The sequence below is a fragment of the Hoplias malabaricus genome, chromosome 3, assembly GCF_029633855.1.
Source record: "Hoplias malabaricus isolate fHopMal1 chromosome 3, fHopMal1.hap1, whole genome shotgun sequence".
NCBI lineage: Eukaryota > Metazoa > Chordata > Actinopteri > Characiformes > Erythrinidae > Hoplias > Hoplias malabaricus.
Window position 1 is genome coordinate 21,852,772 of NC_089802.1, and position 23,653 is coordinate 21,876,424.

General features: G+C 37.4%; 1 protein-coding gene across 2 annotated transcripts; it reads right to left on the reverse strand.

The window, feature by feature from the left end:
- Positions 1 to 1,168: 1,168 nt before the first annotated feature.
- Positions 1,169 to 22,698, reverse strand: tom1l2 (target of myb1 like 2 membrane trafficking protein). 2 transcript variants are annotated; one of them, XM_066663740.1, is made up of 15 exons: positions 22,584 to 22,698; positions 20,893 to 20,977; positions 20,552 to 20,630; positions 20,306 to 20,455; positions 18,292 to 18,426; positions 17,959 to 18,123; positions 16,922 to 17,038; positions 16,557 to 16,690; positions 16,428 to 16,476; positions 12,793 to 12,958; positions 11,476 to 11,593; positions 11,076 to 11,151; positions 9,393 to 9,452; positions 8,800 to 8,836; positions 1,169 to 5,990 (listed from the first exon to the last, which is right to left on the reverse strand). In XM_066663740.1, the coding sequence occupies exons 1-15, from the start codon at positions 22,633 to 22,635 to the stop codon at positions 5,836 to 5,838; spliced, it is 1,578 nt and encodes a 525-aa protein (XP_066519837.1). In that variant the 5' UTR covers positions 22,636 to 22,698; the 3' UTR covers positions 1,169 to 5,835. The 2 variants fall into 2 exon arrangements, with proteins under 2 accessions (XP_066519837.1, XP_066519838.1); XM_066663741.1 differs by lacking the exon at positions 9,393 to 9,452.
- Positions 22,699 to 23,653: the final 955 nt, after the last annotated feature.

Consider the following 23,653-nt stretch of genomic DNA (forward strand, 5'->3'; position numbering starts at 1 on the left):
TGTCCCAAAACTTCCAATTAAATGACAACATGACTGAAGTCACAGTTTTTAAAACCACTAAAACGATAGCTGATAAGGTAAAAATCTTTGAGTCAGCTTTAACTGACAAGTAGTGAGGGGGAGCTTTTACCGATTGAGAGCGGTCGCAAAACTGAAACCTGCCTCATCAATTAAGCATTTGGAAATTATTTCATGCCTTTATTTCCTCATATATTGACTACTGTTATTCCCTTTACCTAGGAACATATCTGTCAACCCTACCTCAGCTACAGCTGGTCCAACATGCCACAATTAGGCATTTGACATGTGCCAGGAAAAAAGAAAGCATCTCTGTCTTATTCCCATCTCCCAGGACTGGCTGCTGTTAAGGTGCAGAGTTCAATTTCAGGTTTTATTACTTGTTTTCAAATCTCTTCATGGTATGGCTCCAAGCTACATTTCAGACCTGTTTTCTCTTGCATTTGAATTTTTTTTTCCAAAATGTTTCCTTCTCTGATATCCATGGATTATCATGTTGTTTTGTTTATATGCCCTTTAAGGGAAAATCATTTTACTATAAGGAACTTTTAAAGAAAACTTGTCTTGCCATTGGGTGGCACAACAAGTAGTGTTGCTCCAAAAACACACATTGGTAAGTGGATTGGCTACTCAAAAGTGTCTATAGGTGCAAGTGAGTGAACGAATGTGTGTGTTTATGTCTGTCACCCTGCAAAGTGTATTCCCACCTTGTGCCCAGTAATTCCGTGTAGGCTCCCACAGCAATTCTGAACTAGGTAAGCAGCTACAAAAAGAAGGAATGAATGCCTTGACTGACACACACACACACACACACACACACACACACACACACACACACACACACACACACACACACACACACACACACACACACACACACACACACACACACACACACACACACACACACACACACACACACACACACACACACACACACACACACACACACACACACACACACACACACACACACACACACACACACACACACACACACACACACACACACACACACACACACACACACACACACACACACACACACACACACACACACACACACACACACACACACACACACACACACACACACACACACACACACACACACACACACACACACAATGCAGATTCGAAGAAAGGTCACCAAATTGGTATGCTTTATTGGAGATTAACACATGCAAGAATCAAACAGTACAGAGTGCAACTTGAGGTATAACGACAGGTAAGCACACAGACCAGCACATCAGTACAATCTGCAAAACCATCATCAATGGGCAGCAGAGTACAGCTTATCCATGCCCCACATACACACTCTCACACAGTGCACTCACAATCCTTTCACTCAACCTCCTTTATCTCCAGAAAAGTGTATTCTGCAGAAATCAAGTAACGGAAACTTGTTCACGTACATACAAAGGACACACTGAACTTCAAACACAAATCCAGTAAAAGAAAAGTGCCATTTCTATAAATACATGGAAATGCTCCAAGCACATTTTTGTCATTTATGAACAAATAAATCTACTCTTAATCCATGTTGGGTGCAGGAGAGTAGCACTGTCCACTACTGTTAATCATTTGAAGCAAGTGAGATTTTTCCACCCATAAATAATGAATTGTTTTTAGACATGAACGGATAGTCCTAGTTAAAGAAACTAAAGGTGAAACAGCCTCTTAACAGTTTACAATGCAAAACAAAAAAAATCTCACAGCTGTCAAATGAACACAAAACTCAAATTTATGATTAATGATTAAAATTTACCATCCCAATACTGATGTGAAACAATAAAAAAAAAAAAATAAATCAAAGAAATCCCTACATTCTCCAAACGTGGATTAAACAGTACATTTTATATACCCAACTATATTCATATGGAAAAACATAAATTACGTAGTGCAGTAAATGTGTTTCATCTACAACAAACATTGTCCAAAAGGCAAATATAATATGTTTGATTTAACCAGCTGAATTAGTGTTATGTTCATAAAACAAAGCCTCATCCCTTTTCAGGCTTTAAGTACCCTTAAAGTGGGTAAAAGAGATTGAAACTGTTAAATAATACAATGAAATGAGTTATTAAAAAAAAAAAAAAAAAACACTAGTCTGAAGTATCAATTTTGTTTCAGTGTAGTGAAATCAAAATAAACCGTTAATATATAGTAGTGCAGTGAACGTTTAAACTACAACATGGGAAAACCAGAAACAAAAGAAATTGAAAATTTCCTTCAGTTCTCATTAATCATGACCTGAAATGACTCCACTGAGTAAAGCCATATTCGACGGACTACGGGAATTTGATGAATCCCCTTGTCTATGCTGTAAAACTGTCTTAGAAACTCAACACAATATTAACTGTAGATGTCTCAATTATATTCGGAAAATTAGACAGGCATATAACTTCATGGCTGCAAGAAAAACACTCATCACTATTGGCCTAGTCCTGTTTCCTCACACACACACACAAGCCTTATAGGATATTGGCAAAAATCCCATTCAACAGTAGTTCCTAAATACGGAGTTAAAAAGATTAAGGTTTCAAACTGATATGCTATATGACCTACATATTTTGGGCTACATCACTCTAGAACCAAAACCATTGCAATTTTCCACTCCCCAGTACTTTTACCCCTCCGGCCCATGCTTATCATTGAGTATGGTGAACTTACCCTAATTTCTTTTTCTCTATTTCTATTAAGATAACAACTGTGTGCATGTGCAACTGAACAGTAACAAAATTAATTCTAATCTTAAAGCAACAAAATTAATTCTAAAGATTATCTACCAACATGTGAACATACAGTATTTTTATTCTGTACTGGCACTTTTCCCACTGCATGGTATCTACTCAACTCGACTTGGCTCTTCTGCTATTCCATTAGGCTAATCTATAACCTGGGTGGCACGGTGGTGCAGCAGGTAGGGTCGCAGTCACATAGCTCAAGAGACCAGGTGGTTGAGGGTTCAAGTCACACTCTGGGTGTGTTCTCCCCGTGTCAGCGTGGGTTTCCTCTAATTTCTTCCCACAGTCTAAAAGCACACGTTGGTACATGGATTGGCGACTAAGTGTCCATAGTGAATGTGTGAGTGTGTGTTGCCCTGTGAAGGACTGGCGCACCCTCCAGGGTTTGTTCTGTCTTATGACCAGTGATTCCAGGTTCTATTTTAGTGACTGCTCACTTGTGGTTCCAAGCAAGTCTAGTATGGACTAAACGTGTCATTTAAAGCTTGCAAAGCACTAATTGAGAAATTAAGACATTCAACACAAACTTGTCATTTGTAAAATCTCCAAGCTTCAGCAGTGATCACATTGGTTTTTATCAAATTCACAGCAGTTCTGGAAATTAAGCTGTTTTTTTTTTTTGTTATTTGAAGTTGTTCAAGCGTTCCTTGGAGTGGTGGTTGGTCAAAACTCCTGCGAGAGCCACATGGGGCAATCTGGGGTGCAAAACTTAGTTCAGTCACACACACACACACACACACAAAAAAAAAAAAAACACCACACCACACGATGGGCAAATACACAATGCAATGCTTAATGCTGCCATCACCATTGTGGTGGTTTCCAAAGCCTGTTTTGCAACATCACATTTCGGTGGGGAGTTGGGGTACAGGGGATTTTATAGTGGAAACCAATCAGGTTCCATATGAGGACAGTGGAGCAAAGCCAAGTAGAGTAAGTACCATACTGTGGAACAGCATATGTGTGTCCTACAAGAAGAACAGACTGAGTGTAGCATTATGCTCAAATTGCAGTCATATGCAACCTGTCATTGTAAAGCAGTTCAGAAATGTAGCATCAATTCTACATATTGTCTCTGAATTCTAAACTAAATACATTAGGTTAAATGGGATTTTTGCCTATGCTTGGTAAAACATGTCAAACCACACAACGGTTACTTCAAAAGAGTGTAATCAAGAGCCGCTTATGGACTGGTTAAGTTTCCCTTGTTATATATCTTCAGGCAGTGATGTTCAATGTTAAAACAGATTTAAAAAAAAAAAAAAAAGATTGACCACTGTTAAGCACAATGCTGTGATTTATGCCAAAAACTTTCCCTTTTCTAGATTATAGGCTGCTGAGGGACCAATATTTACATAAATATTCAACCATCAAACAGCATCACTTGAAAAACTGACCACAATGCCTGGAGAATCACAGGCAACAAATTAAACAGATTCAGCCACCCACTGCATAGCATTAATGCAGAAATCACATTTTCCCTTTAACTACAAACCAAACACAATTAATTTAGCAAATACAACAGCAAGCCTAACTTTCTGGACACCCATGTTACTATACTCCATGTACAGTATACTTACTATACTATACATTATGTATAATGTAGTATTGATTTGGTCATTAAGTTAATCATTAAATTTGTTCATGTTCTACACTTGGTCCATTAAAATAGTATGTGTACAAAACAGTGTCACACACCAGAAAAGCAGTAAAATGATAGCATATTCAACATACAGAGCAATTTCAAAGATGTGCAAACATGAGAGTACCAAACGTTAACTGAATGTCACTTTGCCTTCTTTAACTAAAGGACTCCTGTTCATTAAGGCGTACCCATTTCATTCCCAAATAACAACAGTGAGCTTGACATCATTGCTACAGTAGCTGTGTAAGGGAAAATCCAATTTAAACTGCCTTGCAGTCACCGTCGGGTTTCAATGAACTCTATTTCCTCAGAATACCGCTCCCTCACAACAGGCAGCATTAAAAATGAAAGCCAGCTCTATTTTGCATTTGAACGAACGCTCTGCTTTTACGTGGCCTACAAGACCAACAACTGTTCCAGTGCAATTTAAACTAAAATATACATATTATATGTTATATCCCTTTATGATTTCTCAAAATATTTTAACAAATAAAATGAATTCTGACAGCACACCATCACCATCTACCACTCCCAACAACCACTACCTTTAAATATCAACAGTGAAATCTTAAATTTTCACTTCTTCAATGCTCCCTTTTTGAGGTAAACCAATAACACAGCACAGTGTTTAGGTAGCTGAAGTAGAATGAATCAAATAAAATACACTATATGATAAAGACCAAACTTTTCATGTGCTGTATTATAGCTCAAGTGAAATCCAATAAAACAGTGATTTGGATTCAAAAGTGATTTAACTTTTCTATACCACAAAGTCTCTGTGATACTTAATCCTTCAAGCATATTTCCCTATGTGAAATTAAAGTGAAGTAACATGAACTAAAAAAAGTTACTTAGCCATCTGGAAACATCTGCACTGCACTAGTAGTAGCTAGCTATATAACACAAGTGTGTGTTTACTATTATGCTTTCAGAGAATCTATTTCTACAGACAAATAAGGGACAAATTATTCTTCAAATTTTCTGAGAATTTGGAAACCAAAAAAATATGCATTTGGGAAAAGTGGAATTTGGATATAATGGAAATATTTTTACGTGAGTATAAAAAAGAATGTTGATAAATTTAACATTTGCCAGCTCCTGCCTTGTGCTTCAATATCTTTATGAAATATGACAATGACTGTTGATGTAAATAAAAAGGGCATTTTTTTCTCTCCACAGGTTGAATTCAAGATGCAAAAACTTTGTGGGGTATGAAAATGTTTTTCTTCAGGATACCTTCACGACACCAGCCTGGTCACGTCCGATGATACAAACTGCACAGCAGGCAGTCGTCATAGAGTTGATTGTGTAGAAATGCAAGACGCAGAGAAGAGAGAGGGGGCTGTTGGGTCTGCACGACTGCAAACCTTCCACACACAGGAGGCTGAGCATTGCTGAGACACATTGCTGGAGTTAAAATCCCTTCTACAAGGCAAACAGCGCATCCTCTGGCCGTGCTGGCTTTTTACCAGCATTTACAGCAGAGCCAGTTGCAGTGGCAGGGTCTCCACTTGGGGGAGATGGAAGAGAGGGGACCATCTCTGCTGCTTTAGCCCTCTCCTCCAGAAACTTATCAAATTCTAAAGGAGAAAGAGACATCAGATAAGCAAGGGGGGGATTCGTCAACAAAACGGGGTGCTGCAGAAACATTTTGGAAACCACTGAATAATAGTATGAAGCCTCCGAAACCTGAAGTGCAAAAAATAAATCAATCGCTCCAGCTGTAAATACAAACCGGATTCCAAAAAAGTTGGGACACTAAACAAATTGTGAATACAAACTTAATGCAATGATGTGGAGATGGCAAATGTCAATATTTTATTCGTAATAGAACATAGATGACAGATCAAAAGTTTAATCTGAGTAAATGTAAAATTTTAAAGGAAAAATATGTTGATTCAAAATTTCACAGTGTCAACAAATCCCAAAAAAAGTTGGGACAAGTAGCAATAAGTGGCTGGAAAAAGGAAATTGAGCATATAACGAACAGCTGGAAGACCAATTAACACTAATTAGGTCAATTGACAACATGATTGAGAATAAAAACAACTTCTCAGAGTGTCAGTGTCTCTCTGAAGACACTGTTGTGCATTGTGCACTGTTGTGCATTGTTGTGCAGAAAGATAGTGCAGCAATACCAGAATGGTGTTACCCAGCGTAAAATAGCAAAGACTTTAAAGTTATCATCATCAACCGTGCATAACATCATCAAAAGATTCAGATAATCTGGCACAATTGCCGTGCGTAAGGGTCACGGCCGTAAAACTCTACTGGATGCTTGTGATCTCCGGGCCCTTAAACGTCACTGCACCTCAAACAGGAATGCCACTGTCAAGGAAATAACAGAATGGGCTCAGGAATACTTCCAGAAAGCATTGTCAGTGAACACAATCCACCGTGCCATCCGCCGTTGCCAGCTGAAACTCTACAGTGCAAAGAGGAAGCCATTTCTAAGCAAGCTACACAAGCTCAGACGTTTGCACTGGGCCAGGGGTCTTTTAAAATGGAGTGTGGCAAAATGGAAGACTGTTCTGTGGTCAGATGAGTCACGATTTGAAGTTCTTTATGGAACACTGGGACGCCATGTCATCCGGAGCAGAGAGGACAAGGGTATGGGGTTGCATGAGTGCTTGTGGCATGGGCAGCTTTCGTGTCTGGAAAGGCACTATTAATGCAGAGAACTATGTTCAGGTTCTAGAACAACATATGCTCCCATCTAGACGTCATCTCTTTCAGGGAAGACCCTGCATTTTTCAACAAGATAATGCCAGACCACATTCTGCAGCAATCACAACATCATGGCTACGTAGGAGAAGGATCTGGGTACTGAAATGGCCAGCCTGCAGTCCAGATCTTTCACCTATAGAGAACATTTGGCGCATCATAAAGAGGAAGGTGCGACAAAGAAGGCCCAAGACGATTGAACAGTTAGAGGCCTGTATTAGACATGAATGGAAGAGCATTCCTATTTCTAAACTTGAGAAACTGGTCTCCTCTGTCCCCAGACGTCTGTTGAGTGTTGTAAGAAGAAGGGGGGATGCCACACAGTCTTAAAAAATGGCCTTGTCCCAACTTTTTGGGGATTTGTTGACGCCATGAAGTTTTGAAACATATTTTTCCCTTAAAATGATACATTCTCTCAGTTTAAACTTTTGATCTGTGATTTGTGTTCTATTTTGAATAAAATATTAGATGTTGCCATCTCTACATCATTGCATTCAGTTTTTATTCACAATTTGTTTAGTGTCCCAACTTTTTTGGAATCCAGTTTGTATAAGAAATCCAAAAACGACCTCAGTGTAAATGCAGAATATAAACTCAATAATAACCATAAAAACACTAACAAATGACATGCAGTGAAAGATAAAATCATGCCTTTTTCTTTTTTTTTTAATCCAAAAGGTGAGGATAGTCTTCACCCTATACAAATTCAAACACTCAACCCATCATCTTGTTTACATATCCATTCACCCCAACAAAAAATCTGTAAACATACTGAGAGAAAATATTACAATTGTAGAGATTAAGGCCTTTTCCCTCAATCAGTATATAATGTAAGCAGCGATGAACAATGGTAAACCTACCATACCAAGTACTGCACAAAAGATCACATTTCATTTATTCCATTTCCAGTTGTAATATATAAACAGATCATTTCTAAAGTAACCCACTTACCATTTATGGTCTTCTTCTTCCTTATTTTAACACAAGAGTACTTTTTAAAATATACAGGAAATAATAGGAAACTTAATACCAAAGACAACCTGGTAGAGCGCTAAAACCATCACATAAAACACCACAAAAACTTTTATCTTCTAGACTTTTCCATCAGGCACTTCTGTTCATCCTTCTACCATGGTAAGATAAAGTAATTATATGGGCCTAAACAGATGTAGAGTTGTCATGAAACATTGCTGAAAAAATTAAATGTAAATTTAAATACAGTCATCTCTGGTGTTTTCTGAACAATCCACAGGTCACCCCAGAAACGATACATCAATATCACTGAATGTTTCACATTGTGGAACATTTACAGCACAAATGTGAGACGAATGTGGCTTGCTGGTAAAAACACGCCATGTGTATTAGGCACAGAGGAGCTTTAATACCTCAACTGGTACCACCCTGGGTTGAAAATAAAACAAAGTGGGGAAAACCTCAGTAATGCACTGCTGTATATCATGCCATCATATCAGCACCACACACATGACCACATCAGTTTCATTGTTTTGCTGAGAATGCTCCAATTCTCAAAATATTATCTGGACACTGGTGATCCCAGTGTGGACATTTTGTTAAGGAAAATCAAAAACTCACATTGTATTGCAGGTACGTAAGCTAGGAAAAACATGTTGCATGAAATGAAGTAGTCTACAGAAATTGATTTACCTTCACTTGTCACGCCTTCTTCTCCTTCATCCCCTTTCTGTTAAAAAGCAAGAAACAAATCAAGTCAGCAAAAAGTGACAAAAAGAACTCATTGAAATTAGCATGTTGCCTGAAAGACAAAAATCCACTGGTTAATTTTTTTTTAATCCACTGATTAATATGTATATTTTTTCATTTTATTAAACGAATCCAAACCCCAACCCATTAGTGAAGTCTCCCAACTCAGTTGAGTAGATGGAAAATTTAATGCAAAACATTAGTGACAGAAATAAATATATATTAATGAAAGATAAATAAGCGGCTAGCGTTTTCTTGGCACTCAGACACATTAAACATTTCTAAGTATTAGAAAGTTAGAATATCCCAAAAAAGGAAAGAAGAGTGACAAAGTGCATATCAAAAACCATCGTACAATAGGAGCATTTAATGAGCTACAACCCACCTAAAAGGAGGTGCAAGGTAGCATAGCTGGTTAGTTAACAGAGGAAAGGCTAATAAAGAAAGAAATAGGTCTACGTCTTTTCAAAGAGGTTTGCTATGCAGCATCCAAAAAGAGCAACAAGATAGAATAAAAAACCCAAAACCAGTCTCACCAAGTCAGTACAGAGCCATTCCTCAATGTCATCCATGACAGAGGACTGGACATGTGCGTCCTTTGGACCGAAGTCATGAACAACCATGGGACAGAACCGAACAAAAACAACAACAAAAATCCAGAAAACATAAAAACAAAATAATATAACTCAAACAGAAAATGTGAATTCCTTACATACTGTACATAGCCAAGAGCAAGCCCCTAGCCCCAAATGCTGTAAAAACAGTACTAACATCACTCTTAAATACATGCAAATATAGCTGCACACAGACAAAATGTAAAGGTGTTTTCTCAGGTACAGGTTTATGTAATTTCCCATTCAGGAGAAAACAAGGAGGAAATGATGTGAAATGAGGAGAAAAGAAGAGGAAGTTAAAGGCAAACATTTAACATTCGCAAACAGTGTCCTGTCTCATAATGCAGAATTCCTAGCTCTTTTTAGGTTTTGTTTGAGCCAGCCTTAGATTTTCAGTCTCAATCAATCACAATTTATGTTTTAAGACACATGACTTACCTGGTCCAACTATTTTTCCTTTTTTTAAAGGAACACTAAATAGTATGTGTACCTCAGAATTATAGCTTTATTGTGATGCTTCACTGAGCTCTAATAGGAACAACTGAGACTGTCATTGCTAGTCTGGGCTCAGCACTGCAGAAAGTGCACTTTAAAGACCAGTTTATACTTTTAAGTTGAAAGTACACTGTAAACCTAGGAAATGGTGTAGCCTGATGGTCACCTCTCTAGAAATGTAACTACATGTCACACTGACGCAGACCACAAAGACTGTGAATGGAAAGTAGCTAGCTGACTGAAGAAATACAGGAAAACAAACTCCTCTTCTCCACTATACAGACCACAGACTGCAGCAAATTCATAGCGAGTTCCCTCAGACATGGTATGGGCATCAGGGATGAATAAAAGTGTTGAACAAAGGAAATATACGGACATCTCCAGGAAACAATAATGAGAAGCGGGACCAAACAGGAAAATTGTGCCAGCATTGTATTTGTTTTTCTGGCACCTCATGTAAACTATTGTCTGTCCCAAGCAACGAATTACACTCTAAATGGTGCACTTTAAATATTTATAACAATAATTCTACTACACCACTACATTGTGTACATAGTATAGAGGAAGATGTTTGAGACTCAGCCCTAGTGGTGTGGCGGTGCAAAGCAGAAGTTTTAATGCTCACAACGGAGTAGGCTCTGTGTCGAGTCAGCGCAGATGTATAAATCAGCCTTAACATTTGGAGAACAGTAAGAAACCAGCCACCCCACCTCCACAAATATAGGGGGAGCCCAGGAGCAAAAATTGCACATTTTAGTGTTCCTTTAATAAAACTCCTCCTGTTTGACATCATTGTTTGTTCAATGACTATTTTGCTGTATCTAAATCTGTCTTAACAAAGAACGTTAGCCGCCATTTTACAATAAATTAACCCTAACTGCATTTGTGAGGTTTTGTAACACTGCAACTTAGCCAGGAACACTGTTTAATTTAACCTTGCTTACATTATGAGACAAGTCTCAGTCCAAAAGGAGAAAAAATGTTCCTTAAAACTTTTTGAAAACTTCATGATCCTGACTTCATGTTTTTTTCAAAGATGAAGACCATGCTTTGAAAGGGAAAGGCAACATGACATCTCCACCCACATGCAAACTGACTGCAAACACTCACCCCTGCAGTGTTCTGTTGTCTAATATCAAGAGTAGGAGCCACTCCACTTACAGCCTTGGTGTCTTCAAATGGTGTGCTACAAATGATGTTCAGAAAGAGAAGGCAATGAGCTCATGTGATCTTACATTTGCCAAATTGGTTTAAATTTATAAAAATATATTAAATACAAACATATGACTAGAGACACAATTATGAAAACCAGGCCATTAAAACAACGCATTTTTTTCTTTACTTTTAACATCTTATCATTTATTACATATTACTATTTTTTTTTGTATTATGTTTATTTTTGTCTGTTACAAATTTGCATAAATCAGAGTGAAACAACCCTGTATTTTAAACCCATGTCATAATAAGAGCAATAAAAATAGAAAGAAAAGCTACATATAAGTTCTCCTACATCTTCCGTTGATCGGGGAGAGCACCGGTTCTGGTCTGTGCAAACATCTCAAAGTCGTCTTGAGGCTGACAGTTGCTTAGAGAACTCAGAGTGCCACTAACACTGTCTGCACCCACATCTGAAAACACATACAAGAATGAAATAAAAACAACGCAGATTAAAATAACATAAGAATGAATTCTGTGACCTATGCACATGTTTTAAAAAAAAAAAAAGGAAAAAAAAAAAAAAAGGAAAAAAAAAAAAAAAGTACAGAAAAAGTGGCTGCTGTGAAAATTTGCAGGATTTGTTTCACTTTTCCCTACTTAATATGTACACACAATGATACACTTTTCTATATAAATATAGTTGTGCGTTGCTCTGTCATATATTCATGAGAATATATAATTCTCCTTTCTCTTCAATTCAGTTCAACTAAATTTTATATATTAAATTACTTTTTACAAATGGCGTTTTCACAAAGCAGCTTTACAGAATTCTGGGGCTTAGCCCCAAGGGGAAGTGAAAATGGCAAAGAAAAAAGGCAAGGCTCCCTCAGAGCAGAAGGAAGAACCTTGACAGGAACCTCAGAAGTCTCAAAAGGAGAATCCATACTCTTGACACCAGATGAGGGAGTGTTGAAGGGGAAGGGGTAAAAGAATAAACACATAAATACAAAACATTTCAAAATGTATTGCATTGGACCTGAATATTCATCTACTCAGATATTCGTGCATTGGGTAGGTAGTTCGATTTTGATATTTGTATATTCAATTTAACTTGTTTGTTTATTTAATTTCTTTTTGTTTGTTTGCTAAGTGCAGGCTACTGATAAAGTGACTGTCAAAATGTTACAATGTTTGAGCACTGAAGTTACAGTCCATAATGCAGTTTTATACAAAATTGGCTGAAAATAGAGCCAAACACAGCGAGAAACACACAGCCTCTCCAATGCTAATAGCTAAAAACACAGCCCTCTGCTCTGCTCCTGGTAACCCTCCATTCCACTCATATTCAAGCTTTTGAATGAAACTAAAACAACCTAACAATATATTTCTCCTGTTTAAAAAACTGAACAACAGCACCTGTGCTTACAGTGTGCTGGTAAGAGAGGTTAATGAGCGAAGCTGTGCAGTGAGCCACAGCGCTCTGTGAGAAAAGCAGCCTGGTGTCAGATGTGGATTTTCTGAACAAAAATAACTCAGACTTAGTGTTTCATTGCCAAGGTCTAATCTGTATGTTTGTTTGAATGTAAAGTTCAAGACAGAATACTTGCTACGGGTAATAAAATATATTGAGATGAAATCATTTAAAAAAGCACAGACACAGGGAACTCACCCAGGCCAGCTAGTCTAGAGGAAAGTGTAGCGGGTGAAGCTGACCGAGCGGGAGCAACAGAACCTGGCAGGCTTGAAGGAGGCGTAGCGCTGACTCTAGGGGTGACCACCGCTGGAGACCCCGGCCCCAGGTCAATCAGGTTATCCTCAGTAGCTTCACTCAAGACCTAGGAAAATATAACAATTTAAAGCAAACAAGTAAAAATCACCAATTCGGAAAATCCATATAACCAGCGGATGAAGAAAGTTGCTGTTTCACCCAGATCAGATCAGAGCTTGACAATTCTCTCACAGCTGAGTTTAGTGTTTGAATGGAAAGTCAGTGGCCTTATCAGGATAAAAGAGCAACATCAATACAAAGCATGTCTTAGTGTAATCCGGTCAAACTACAAACCCCAATTCTGGAAAAGTTGGGACATTTTGTTAAATGCATTAAAAACAACAATTAAAAACTCTGCAGTTAATCTGATACAGGCACCAAAACGTAAGTGCAATACCATTTAAATTGAAAACGAAAACTTGGGCAATTATTATTTAACATTTGGGAAGGTCATCCTTAAATAAATAAAGTCCACAAGATGGGAAGACTTAGTCATCTTCTTGTTTGAATCTTCCTGTTCCATATTAAATGGTGCCAAAGCTATGTTTCGGCACCTGCACCATTTAAGGTGGAACATGAAAATTAGAAAAAAAGTTGGGGGATAAGATGCTTTTATTGACTCAGGGGGTTACACAGTGAACAGTGTTCTGATCAGTTAGTGAGCAGGCAGCATGGCGATTGCCTAGTCAGCCTCAGGTGTCAAATCAGGGTCATAAATCCACAAGTGCAAAATGAAGTTCACACAAACAGAAAAGGAGCCGCATGCATGGACTTGTACGGTTACACCTGAAACCTCAAAATTTCATCTATATATTAAAATACTTTTCACATGTTCATGAATTTTAATTATTATTAGGCTATTGTTTTTGGTTTCATATTTGCATTCTAATGCATTTGTGGATGTGGATTTTACATGTATGTTCAAACACAACTGAAAATGTCAGTACATTTCTCAAAATCATTTTGACCCTGTTTTCACTTCATATGCCTGCAGTCCAGATCTGTCTCCTAAATGATGCATCATGATGAGGAGAAACAAATGCAACTGGCAAAACTGCAAAAATCAGTTTCCTCAGTTCCCAAGTGATTACAAAATAATTCATAAAAAGGAAAGTTTGTGGAATGCCTCTATCCCAAATTTTCTGGAGTATGTTTAAGGCATTCAATAATACATTTGTTAAAACAAATATTTTTCACTGCATTTTACATAATTGCCCAACAAATTTCCCAGTTCATACGTACTAAAAACCTATAAACCAAAAGTCCACAATGGAATTTCATGACTTTACAACACAAATCAAAAGCTACTACATATCTTGAAATGAGACAAGAAAGAATGTTTTACCAAAGCGATGCTTATTAACTTAACTTTAACCTATGAAAACTGCACCAACACCCAAGAATTATGTCCTTTCTTAAGTACATGTAAGCATGTTAAAATTATTGCTTGTGATAATCAGCTGTGCTCTACAGATGTGGCAGATTGAGAGTATACTGAGAAAAGCTGGAGTATTCCTATAAATAGCAATCAGTCCATAAGTAAGAATATGGTTAGAAGAATATAACTCGTATTCTTCACTACCTAAAAACACCACATTCATTACTTTCGCCAATTAATAATATAGGTAAGATTTTATTATGAAACTTAGAAATTAAGTTTCCAAACAAGCTTTATGTAGAGTTTCTCTGTGAAAAAAGAAAATACACTTGCTGACTGAAATGAGCCAATTATTTTACTGTGTAATGCTAGATTTTAATCACATTAGTGTTGTATCTAGGTTCAGTGTCCTTTGCAGGGATGGGATGGGGAAGGCAGGAGATACATGAAGAGCAGTGCTTTCCAAACTGGGGTGGTCAATCTAACATGGGCATACTGAGGCTTCATATACAGGACATTCCAAATGCAACATGGGACACAGTGGTGAAAATATTCCAGCCAACAATCCAATGCTTCTTTGACATTCTGTAAATGTCAAAGAATAAAGCACACACATTTATACAATTAGATGACTTTTATACTTGCCTCCCTCAGCTAGCAATATAAAATAAGGAAAACAAAGGACACAGAACAGAAAGACACCATAAATAATGACAGCATGCTTTCACAATTCTGGTCTCTGGCTGTTGCAGCACAGAAAAGTGTTTGTGACACAAAATGTTCAAAGACACTGAAAGCTTCAAGCAAGCAATGAGGAAAAACGTAAAAATAAGAATGACTACCACAACTTTGGACCAGTCTCTTTATCTTACATGTATTTGGATGAGGACACTACTTACACAGAAAGTGATGGTTCAGTAAAAAAATGTAATTATACAAATTTCCCCAAGGCTCACATGCAGTCTATCAACCAGGAATTTATGTCTAAAATTTGTTTCTTAAATTTTATAGTACTATTAACTGCAGCAGTGTAAAGTACAAGTAGGCAAATACTGAAACTATTTATATATTTTTTTGTTTATTTTTTCTTTAGTACTGGAGACAAACACGAGTAAAACTTTAATTTTATGCATTTACATGACAATAAGATGTGAATTCTTTATAAATCCAGACCTTGCTGTTTGAACAATAATCAAAAGACTAAGTAAAGACTAAGTAATAGCTCTAGCTGATGTTGTAGAAATAATGAAAAGATATTTTGCTCCATTTAGAACTTATTTGCTCTAGTTTGGTTCATCAGCTCATTTGAAAACCAGCCTGTCAACCAGTCTCTTAGACATGAAAAAGTTTTGACTAATAAAATGGCCTAAACATAAATTCTTTGCTTGTTATTTCTGATTACTTATTTTAGCTTCTTAAAATAAATATAACCTAAAAAGACCTAAATATAACCTAAAAAGATTAATTCTCAAGGGAAGTCAAACATCATAATAAATTCTTAAAAATATAGAAAATTATTCCAACACCTAATCTATGCACCCACTCCAGTTGTTGTAGCATTTTTGCAATTAAGGTCTTGTTAGTTTTTTTTTATCCATCTGGATTTCAAATTGCCTAATAATATTGTTTGTAGTGGGTATAATTAACAAGACTAGGCAAGCCTAGTTTAGCCAGACCGCCATTAGCCATAGTCACAGAGGTTTTTCTGGCATTTCAAAAACAGGAAAGCCCAAAAGACATACCCTTGTCATTGGAAGGTCTGGAGACGTTTTGGTGCTTCATATCAATGTCTTTGTTTACATGTGTTTTTTATTATGTGATTGTGTTGTACAGAAAACATGGAGGGCAGGACTAAATTTAATAAAAAAAGAATAAAGTTTTGTTCATATTATAACACCTGCATCAGTGTTTTTCTTGTTTATTTAATTTAAAGAACAAAGAAGAACAAGAATATTTTGTTGATTTTAAGAATTAGAATTACTTATTTATTCAATGTAACAGGTTAGTGTAAAGCACGTGTTTAGTTTAAGGAGGCTGTTATATTTTTTAATTAAGGAAAATTTGTGTACATTCGATTTTCTAGCAAACCATCACTTTCAATACAATACAATGTCCAACTTCTGAGAGACAAAAAATAGGATAACACAACAAAACATACCCCATTATTGACACCCTGAGCAGTTCGACCAGATCGAAACCTCTCATATCTAAGTGTGGAAAGAGACACATTAATGATGCAATCTTCAGCAAAATTAACTGTTTAGCTTTAGCAATCAAGATAAAGTACCTTTCATATCTCAAGAAGATATTGTTAAGGTCATCATTGACGTGTAGCAGCTCCTCTGTGACCTCTTCATTGGATACGCGAGATATGAGCTCCACTATTCTCTGTTGCATAGCCCTGCAGGTCCTATTCAGCTCCTTACCAAAGACATAGGACTGTAAATACTGAGTAGCATGATGCAAAATATTAGCTTATATAATGCCCTTTTCTTAGATTCTCAAATTCAACAAGGTTTGATGAAGAGAAATAGTTTCTGAAGTGAAACTCTTTTGTGGGGAATCGGATATATGTTTTTGAGGAAAAAGGTGCTTATATAGTGCAGATTTACATATTGCTGTACAAAGACAGGAAAAAGCCGAGTCACTGACCTGCAGAAGCTCATGGTCAGAAGGATCTTCCTGGCCAGGTACCATTTCTGTTAACATCTCAGACATCACCTTAGTGTTCCCACGCACGATGTCCAGCTCACTGCGCAACCTGCAGATCTGATAAACAGTCTCACATTCATTGTCCATTTTATCAGCCCCACTTACCAGCTGCCATTTTGTAGTCTGTACTGTAGTCAATCTGTTGCTCTGCATACTGTTAGCCACTTTTCAACACAATGTAGTAGTATTTTTTATTAAAAGTTATTTCATACTTTGCGGTACTTTAGACATAGAAGCACTAATAAACATCTTTTAGTCATTCTTGGACTAAGAATAGTCCACCAACCAAAAATATCCAGTCAACTGTGCCTTGTGACCACTAATGAGGGAGTAGAGGATGACTAACCCAAACTGTGCGGCAACAGACTTACTGCCCTGACTTTACATTGGCAACATGTATCAACAATGTAGGTCTGTCTAATAGTGGACAGTGAATAGACACAGTGTTTAAAAACCACACACACTAGCACATCTGTGTCAGTACAATGCTGAGAAAGATCAAACACTCAAGCAATTCTTTCTCTTTGTTGCTCTTGACCCTTGACGAAGAATGTGAAAAGGGTCAAACAAAATGTATGCACAGGAACATATTGACTTCCGTCTGTAATTACAGAACTACAAAGGGCATTTATATGGTAAGAGAAGCTGAAAAAATTGACCCTGAGAGTAGAAAGAAGGGGGTGAATTTAGTTTTACAGCTGATATATGTAAACATCTAGCCAAGCATACATAAACAGTAACTACTGTGAATGACATCAATTTTCAAACAGAAAATTACTTATATTAAAATTAAATATAGCAAGACAGCTTTTAATTTCTCTCCAACAAATCTTAGGTTATATTTAATATAAATCAAACACTTTACATTTTTTATTCATTCCGATATCTCATGATGCACTAAATATCTCATCAGTTCAAATGTTACACTCTTGAAAATGCAACATTATCAGAGTGCTATTCAAAGGAAAGCAGGGTACCTGTTCTGGGGTAGGGTTGATAGGTCCAGACATGTGTAGATTGGGGATTTGTGGAGAGGTGTGGGCTACAGGAGCAGTGTAGGCAGGGTTGGAGCCAGGCTGGGGCTGTGGTTTGGGCTGAACTGGTGCATTGTATTTATGATCCCCCTCTGGAGCATTCTGCAACTGAACACAGCAGATGAATGTGAGTCGACACAGAGTATAGCACTGATCTCCCTGCTTTGACAAACAAGCAAAAGTATAGATGCACCTCTACTAAATCATATCTTTATCAAAGGACACATACTGAATAATCGGAACCCCTGCCAAACTGCAGGACAATAGGAATCTTACCCGCTGTGGTGTGTGGATGGGTGATAAGGTCTCCGTGTCTGACCTTGGGAACTCTATGCCTTTCCTTTTCATTTCTTCATAGACATGGACCACACCCGTCAAATCTGGGCTACTCCGGAAAGCATCAGCCCAAGCCTGAGAGATAAAAACGGCAGGTTTTTAACAAACACTGCCCATACTTCAAATATTTTAAGTTTCCTGCCATTACATACAACAAAAAATTATTTGTTTGCTTATCTTGCATTTCAGCCTATACCTTTTACAGTACACTTTGAGTCAGTCCTATTTCTTCATCAGCTGTCTGTTCCTGACCACAGAACCACAGCAAGACAGATATTTTTGTCTGGTAGACTATTCTCAAAGTGAACACTAACAGGCTTAACAACCACCGCAACACTGCTGTGACTAATAAATCACACAACTGCAAAATCAAGTCAGTGTCACTGCTGTTCAGAGCAAATTCATCCTGTGGCTAGAAACTGACCACAGATGAACAGCTAGAAATGACAAATACCTGTATAAGAATAGGTAGACTACTGTCTCTGACATTAAATTCCAAGTGGACCTACAATGTCGGTCTGTATAGTAGAAGGAACTCCTGTTATTCACATCCCAATGTTCTTATGAGTGTCCTGACTACTGAAGAATGTGAAAATATGGAGGATAAAAATATTATACAGAGAAACAGATGCACTACAATATTCACAATGACAAACGAATCTGATAAAATGGCTGCATTTTGTTGTAGGATTGCGTGGTATAACTGTAATACCTTACACTGCGGTATTTATAAAGGTGGAATCTAAAAATGAGGGCAGTATTTCCAAATTATGATGTGTGTGGCATGTCAAATTTCTGCTCTATGTCTGACCAAAGTACAAAGCCAAAAATTTCATTCATGTGCATACAAGAGAGCCACAGGGAGGGGGTACTTGGGAGCTCATTGAATGTTGATGTCACTCTCTGAAAACAGGTGGAGGAAAAACACATGTCCAGTAGCCCAGCACCACTGAGTTTAGTGCAGAGCTTGGATTAAAAGAGATAGGAAGGAAGCTAAAAAAATTACTCAGAAGTTACTTCACTCAACTTTTTGTTCACAGGTATGAGGTTTTAATCTCTAAATATGTGTTTTGAGTTCAGTGGAAAACCCATCTGCTGTGGTGTGCTAAACCAGAAGTGCCTGTTAGCTGGCCAGCTACGCTAAGCTATTTTATTTAACTTAATTTCAAATATGTTTGTTCCTCCAGCACCAGTCGCTAAAATTTGCTCTCTTAGAAACAGTTTTTTTTATCATCAACATGTGTCAGTATGCACTGTTGGGCTGTGCCAAGCCAAACTGCACAGTACAAACACTCAGAAAACACTTCACTTAACTTGACTCAAAGATATGAGGCTCAGTGCAGACCAACAGTCTGGACTTAGGTGTGGTCATCGAATAAAAAGGTGAAGCGGGTGAGATGTCATGAAATAGAGTTACTACATACATAACTATATAATCTAGAATGTCAAATGAATGACGTAAGCCCACACTGTCTAAAAACATCTGATATAAATCTGTCAAATCAGTAAAACAAACAGTGCACAAGAAGCAAGAAGAAATCATAACAAAAGAATGACAAAATAACAAATAAAAACACTCTCTGGTAAAAATAGTCAAAATGTGTCCTACCTCTATTTGCTGCCATTTCCTTAAAACTATTTCTAGTTATATATTGGGTGAGAATCTTACATGGCTTACACAGTAGGCTGCAGTTCTATAAACAGCAGGTAGGCTAACAGGGTCATATTCAAGCTGCCCTCAGACACCTGAGCTGCTCAAGGTAACCAGATCACACTTGGTGGATATTAGCACAACTCCTGGGCCATAGCATCTGCCAGATCCCCTTGACTACAAGGCCTTTCATGACTAAATGGACCCACAGGCTATCCTGACCCCTTTCCCTCAAGGCCTTACCAACCTTACCAAGTTTCAAACCACAGTGCATTATATTTTAAATCCATATCATGACTGTACCTGTATAAGTGCAAGCACTTTATCTTGCACTATGGCAGGGGGGTTGTTTTTGGGCGAAATGACCTTCACCAGAACGCCATCAATAAAATCACGGGTGGTGACAAGAGCATGGAAACGATAACCGCAATTCTTCACACATGTCTCAAGGACCTGGCAAACAGAAAGCAAAACAGAATAATCTGATTAAGTAAGAAAACAGAGAGATTGGGAAAACATACACGCCTTTATTAGAAATAATCACCTTACCGTTAAAGTCAGCATCACTTCCCTGTAATTCTTATTACCATTAAGTCTCTTTTTAACAGCCCTTATGGCATCCTTAGGCCTGTAGTCAGAGAGAAATAAAGAAATACAGATTAATCTTTTTCTCACTGATATTATTTGTTTCTTTAAATGTTATAAGTGCAAAATTAATACAATTGTTTCACAAATACATTTTTGCCAGTTGGTTCCATATCCAGTAAGTTACAAAATATGTGATCAAAGCTTCCCTGATTTTTGGTAATAATTCTACTCAAGATAAAGTATTTAGTTTGTAATCCACTTAAATCAACAAAAGGTGCAAAACCCTACTCAGTTTTCCTCACCCATCTTCTGTTTCATTAATGATGTCACATATCTCCATATTTAAAGTCCAGTCTTCACTCTGTAGGGAGCCATCTGTAGCCTTTTCTGTAGAGCACAAAATGCAAAAATGTGCGATACATTTCACAAAACCTGCATTCTGTTCCATCATTCATTCAGTGCAGAGCTCTACCCGGAATCACTGGGTGCATGGCGGGAACACACCCTGAAGGGGTCTATTTGTCATCCATGTTATATAAAATTAACATACAAAGAAACTGCACAACAGCAACAACATAATGCAAATCTGCATGTACACATAGTTGGTGCCCTCCACCACAACCTATGTACACAGTTCAGATTATTTATATGAAACAAAACAAAAACTATTAATTCGATGTCCAAGAAAATACATGTAGTTCTGTATATTTTTAATTACTACAACATTTGGACACAGCAAATCTCCTTCATATTGTGTGAAAATGACAAGTTAAATGAACCAATATAAATGCTCCAGATATACAATCATTTTTACAGTTACTTCCATTGAAAGTTTTGGGATTTTTTTCCCTCACTTGTAAAGCTTCTATTTCTGAGATATGTCTCTAATGCATGTGATTGACTTCTGTTTTGTTTTTTCCTCAAAAGACCAGATGACAGCCCACTCTTGGTATAATACATCTGATATGTAGCTAGTTAGTCGGCTACAATATATGGCAATAGGACACATGCAAATCCAAATTCCAACATCCAATTTTTTTTTATCTGAATTTAATAGTATCTTATTTGTTTGCTTGCTTGCTTGCTTTTTGTAGCAATAAATGCCACCAATCATCTGAAAATGATATGGAAACACTGTTGTGAGGATCTAATTGAAGTCAGATACTGATATGGAATGGTGAGTTTGAGACTACAAAAGCAATTCCAAACCATCCCAAAGCTACAAAATGTTATGCTCCATTTTTCCAGAGAAAGCAGGTCCACAGTACAACTGACGCTAGCCCACACCTGGCATTGGGCAGTGACCTTAGTATGTAATGCAGCTGCTGTAAATTTTAGAACATAATGTACGTAAACTATCTGCAAGTCACAACACAACATGTCCGTTTTGTACTGTTAAAAATAATTCTGTAGCGAACAGTGAAGGAAACTGCGTTCATATGCCAAGAAAAAGGACAGCTACAGATGCATACGCCAACTATCTATCTGCGTTTACTGGGAGGATACACGTTAGCTGCAAGTAAAAATGGGATTACTCTCTTTCTCTTCAAAATGTAAGGCCATCGTTTTAAACACAGTTTAAGGACTACAATATTAACGTGAACTGCCGAGGTGAAGCAGAGACGTTGAAGTAACGTTAAACAGTGACATAATTGAGCTAATTGAAGTTAGCTGCTTAACAGTTGATAAAGCTAACGCTTATTTTACGCTGGATTATGCTGCATAATGTATCTAAGCAAGAAAGAAAAGAAAACGCCCAAAGGATACAGAACGAATTCCGTTAACTCCGTTATTTAAGCCAGAACATCTAAAACGACGAATGTTAAAATACCAGCCAGGCAAGCTGACTAGCAAAAAACACTCTAAGGTAACGTTACACAGCTAGCTAACTACGTAAACAGTTAATCAAAAACAACGGCAATCAACTGAAGCCTCGCCAAAAGAGTAGATTTTCCCATTCATTAATTCAATGCCCGATGTTTAAAGCTCCTACCAATGCACTGTCCCACCGGAGTACTATATGGATTTCCCAGTAAAAACTCCATCTTGTCAACAACAACCCCACATCGACTAGCCGTGAAGGAGGCAGTAAACACTCGAGCCTGGCCCCCGGGACAACCCCACTGGAGGACGGACCACTCGACTTCACTCTTATTGGTCAAATCTGATGTCTCTCACAAGAAAGCCTCTCCTCGGAGTTAAAGGGGAAATAACAGAAGCTTTTGAGACGTGACTATATTTCTAAACAAGATTAAGAACTTGAACTAATTTTCATTCTGCAATATTCAGTTTCTTTAAGTAGGATACCACTAATATTAATGTATTAGTGTAGTGTAACAGTGCAGGTAGTGGTTTTATTTTATTGATGGATTTATTTATTTAGGACATTTATTTATTTAGAACATTTGTTATATTCCAGTTGCAATATCTGATGAATATTCTAAGTAAGTTTCTAATTAATTAACATTCTAAAAGAAATTTGCTCTTTAAAAGGGTATAAATGCATAATACTTTTTTCATATTGTCATTATATCAACAGCATAAAATGGTCTCAACATGATGATGAAATCATTTATTACAATTATTTCTGAGACAATATATCAATCACAAAATATAGGCATTGTGACAGGCCTAGATAGCAGCTCTGTCACAGCTCCAGAGTCTCGGGGTCTTGGGTTCAGTCCCCAGCTTGGTTTTCAGTACCCCCCACTTACTGGTTTTCTCGAGGTGCTCCTGTTTCCTCCCATAGTCCAAAAACACTTCTGTTGGTCTTATGGGAGTGTGGTAGGGCTCCCAGAGCAACCAATAGAGAAGTCTGTATTTGTAGAAATAAAAGTGCACCTGTTTGATAAGCGGAGCCCCTAAAAGGGAATACATGCAAGGCAATTTTAAAGTTAACGCCAAACAGGGTACAGTACCAGTCAAATGTATGGACATGCCTGGTTCAGAACCGGAGGATTTCTTTTGTTTTGGGCCATTTTCATCATACAGTGAATGTACAGTACGACTCACAAGCTGTTTTTATTATATTCAATGTTTTAATAATTATTTTCTACATTGTAA

What these genes read in the sequence shown, in the direction of transcription:
- tom1l2 (XM_066663740.1), bottom strand. Translation starts at nt 22,635, where the DNA reads ATGGAGTTTTTACTGGGAAATCCATATAGTACTCCGGTGGGACAGTGC. An exon ending in CTGACCATGAGCTTCTGCAG is followed by an intron (nt 16,691 to 16,921) that starts GTCAGTGACTCG and finishes GTCTTTGGTAAG; the next exon opens with GAGCTGAATAGGACCTGCAG. An exon ending in CTCCCCGATCAACGGAAGAT is followed by an intron (nt 11,152 to 11,475) that starts GTAGGAGAACTT and finishes CATCATTTGTAG; the next exon opens with CACACCATTTGAAGACACCA.